At 74.5% G+C, this 2,262-nt stretch overlaps 1 protein-coding gene across 1 annotated transcript; it reads left to right on the forward strand.

Annotated features, from left to right (window-relative positions):
- Nucleotides 1-234: 234 nt before the first annotated feature.
- On the forward strand, nucleotides 235-573 carry MNEG_16113 (hypothetical protein; the record flags this gene model as incomplete). Its single annotated transcript, XM_014035416.1, has 1 exon — nucleotides 235-573. One exon carries the CDS (start codon nucleotides 235-237, stop codon nucleotides 571-573), a length of 339 nt encoding a protein of 112 aa, XP_013890870.1.
- Between the last annotated feature and the right edge of the window lie 1,689 nt (nucleotides 574-2,262).

Raw genomic sequence — 2,262 nt, forward strand, 5'->3', positions numbered from 1 at the left:
ATGTAGCGGGAGGCCAGGCGCTCGGCCGCAGTGCAGAGAGGCGTTTTGGGCCGGGCCGGGCGGCCGAGCCCTCCCCAGCCTGTCGGCTGCAGCCGCCTTGCGGCCCCAGCAACTGCCCCCACACCTTTTTGCGCCCCGCGACGCGAAACACGGCCCCAACCCCTCCTCAAACCCCCTGCCCGCGCCCGCGCCCCTGGCTGCCGCGCCCAGATCGACCCCGTGCGGCCGCTGCACATGCAGCAGCTGCAGCAGCTGCAGGTACAGCTGCAGCGCCAGCGCCAGGCGCAGATGCCCCGCGCCGGTCGCGGCGCCACGGCCGCGGGCTCTGCAGGGTCCGCCGCCGCGGCCGCCGGTGGCGGCGACGACGCGGCGCACGGCGGGGGCGAGCAGCTGCAGGGCGAGCCGCTGAGCCGCGGGGCGAGTGCCAGCTCCGGGCAGCTCGCCTCCCTGCAGCAGCAGCAGCAGCAGCAGCAGCAGCTGCCGTGGCAGCCGAGCCCGCTGCTGCAGCCGGCTCAGGCGCAGCCGCTGCAGCCGCCACCGTCGCCGCGCCGCAGCCTGCAGGACGGCGCGTGAGCCGGCCGCGCCGCGCCCGGCCTGGCGCGCGCGTGGCTTCGCATCCGCTTTCGTCGCCGCGTCACACGGAAGCCAACGCACACGCGCGCGCCCAGCGCAACCCGCCCCATCCACGATAAGCCGTGCCGCCCCTGCCTCGGCCGCGCACTCATGGAACGCGCCGCCAGGCGCCGCGCGCGCGGCTTTGCGGCGCAGGCGGCTTGGCGGCAGGCGCGCTGGAAAACAATCGCGCGCGCACACATACCCTACAAGCAACGAACCAAGGCCCGCGGGCGACCCACCCGCCCGCGGGCGCGCGGGCGGCCGGCCGCCCAGGGGCCGCCCCAGCGCCCCCGGCGGCCGCCCGCGCGCCGGCCGCCTCTGGCGGAGCGGGCGTCCCAGCGCCCCTCCTGCCCACCTCCTACTTACCCCTTCCCTACCTCCCCATTCCCGCCATCACAGCGGCCCCGCCCTGCGCTCAGATCGCCCTAGCGACCCGCGCGGGGCGGGGCCGCAGCCACACTCAAGCGGCTCCCTATCCCTATTCCCTGCCTCTTCACTGCATCAGTGTCCGCTTTCCCGGCCTGCCGGCGGGGGCGTGCACGGCGGCCAGGCCGCCCCCGGCCGCCCCCGCCTCCTGGGTCTGCCAGGCCGCGGCGCGCGGGGCGCCCTGCTGGCGCGTGGGACCGAGCCCCAGCTCGTTCCCCGCCGTGGCAGCGCTCGCATGCATGCGCGCGCACGAGCATATCAACTCCAGGCCTCATCTGCGGCCCGCGCCTCCCGCGGCGGGCCCGTCGCGCCTGCCGGTCGCGCGATCGCATGGGCCCGTCTCTGGTTTTGTTTCAGGGTCTCTTTGGATGAACGGAACGGGGTTGTGCGGCTTCCTTGGTTGCGTTCGAATCACAGTCGGCTCGCCCTCGCGGCCTGTACGGCAGGCGGGCAGCCCCAGGGTCCCACCCGTGGATGCTTCGTCAAACACCACACACGGCGCCTCCACAAACTGCGCGTGCCCGGGCGGCGGGCGCGCGGGGCGGGCGCAGAGGGGACGGGCGGGGGCTCGCCCGGCGTCGGCCGCGGCTGCCGTCCCCGCCACTTGCGCCCGCCGGGCGGCACCAGCTGCCGGGCCGCGCCCCTCCCGGGCCGCACGACTTCCTGCCTGCCTTGAACCCCATGCCCCGGCTGCCGGCTGTTCCCTTTAACGGCCAAACCGCACGCATCTTGGGGCCCTCGGGACTCCCCCCCTCCCAGCACTGCCAGATGGGTCTGAAAATGTTGCCGCCCGGCGCCGGCCAGGCGCCGCGGCGCGCTCCCGCCAGCCAACCGGCGGCTGTGGGGCGGCGCCGTTGCGCGCCCCTGGCCGCCCCGGCAAATGTAACGGATTTTCGTTGCCCAGGATTTTCAGAACTCAGCTGCTGCTCAGAGGCGCGCCTAAACCCGACGTCTTGCTTGAGATGCACGACGGCGCGCAGCACAGCAGGCGAAAAAGTCCATCAACCTGATGACATCACCGGGTCGTCATCCACCCCTCCCCCGCTCGGAGTATCAGCGCACGCAGGAGCGCAGCTGATCGTGGATCAGGAGCCTGCGCTGGTGTGTCCCCGCCGCTCCACAGCCGAGGCGGCGCCGGGCCGGCCTCCGCGCTGCGGCAGGCGCGGCCGGCCGACAGCCGCTGTGTGCAAAGGCACCGGCAGTTGAGTCATTCAGTTGGCC

Source organism: Monoraphidium neglectum (assembly GCF_000611645.1).
Source record: "Monoraphidium neglectum strain SAG 48.87 unplaced genomic scaffold scaffold05998, whole genome shotgun sequence".
Classification (NCBI taxonomy): domain Eukaryota; kingdom Viridiplantae; phylum Chlorophyta; class Chlorophyceae; order Sphaeropleales; family Selenastraceae; genus Monoraphidium; species Monoraphidium neglectum.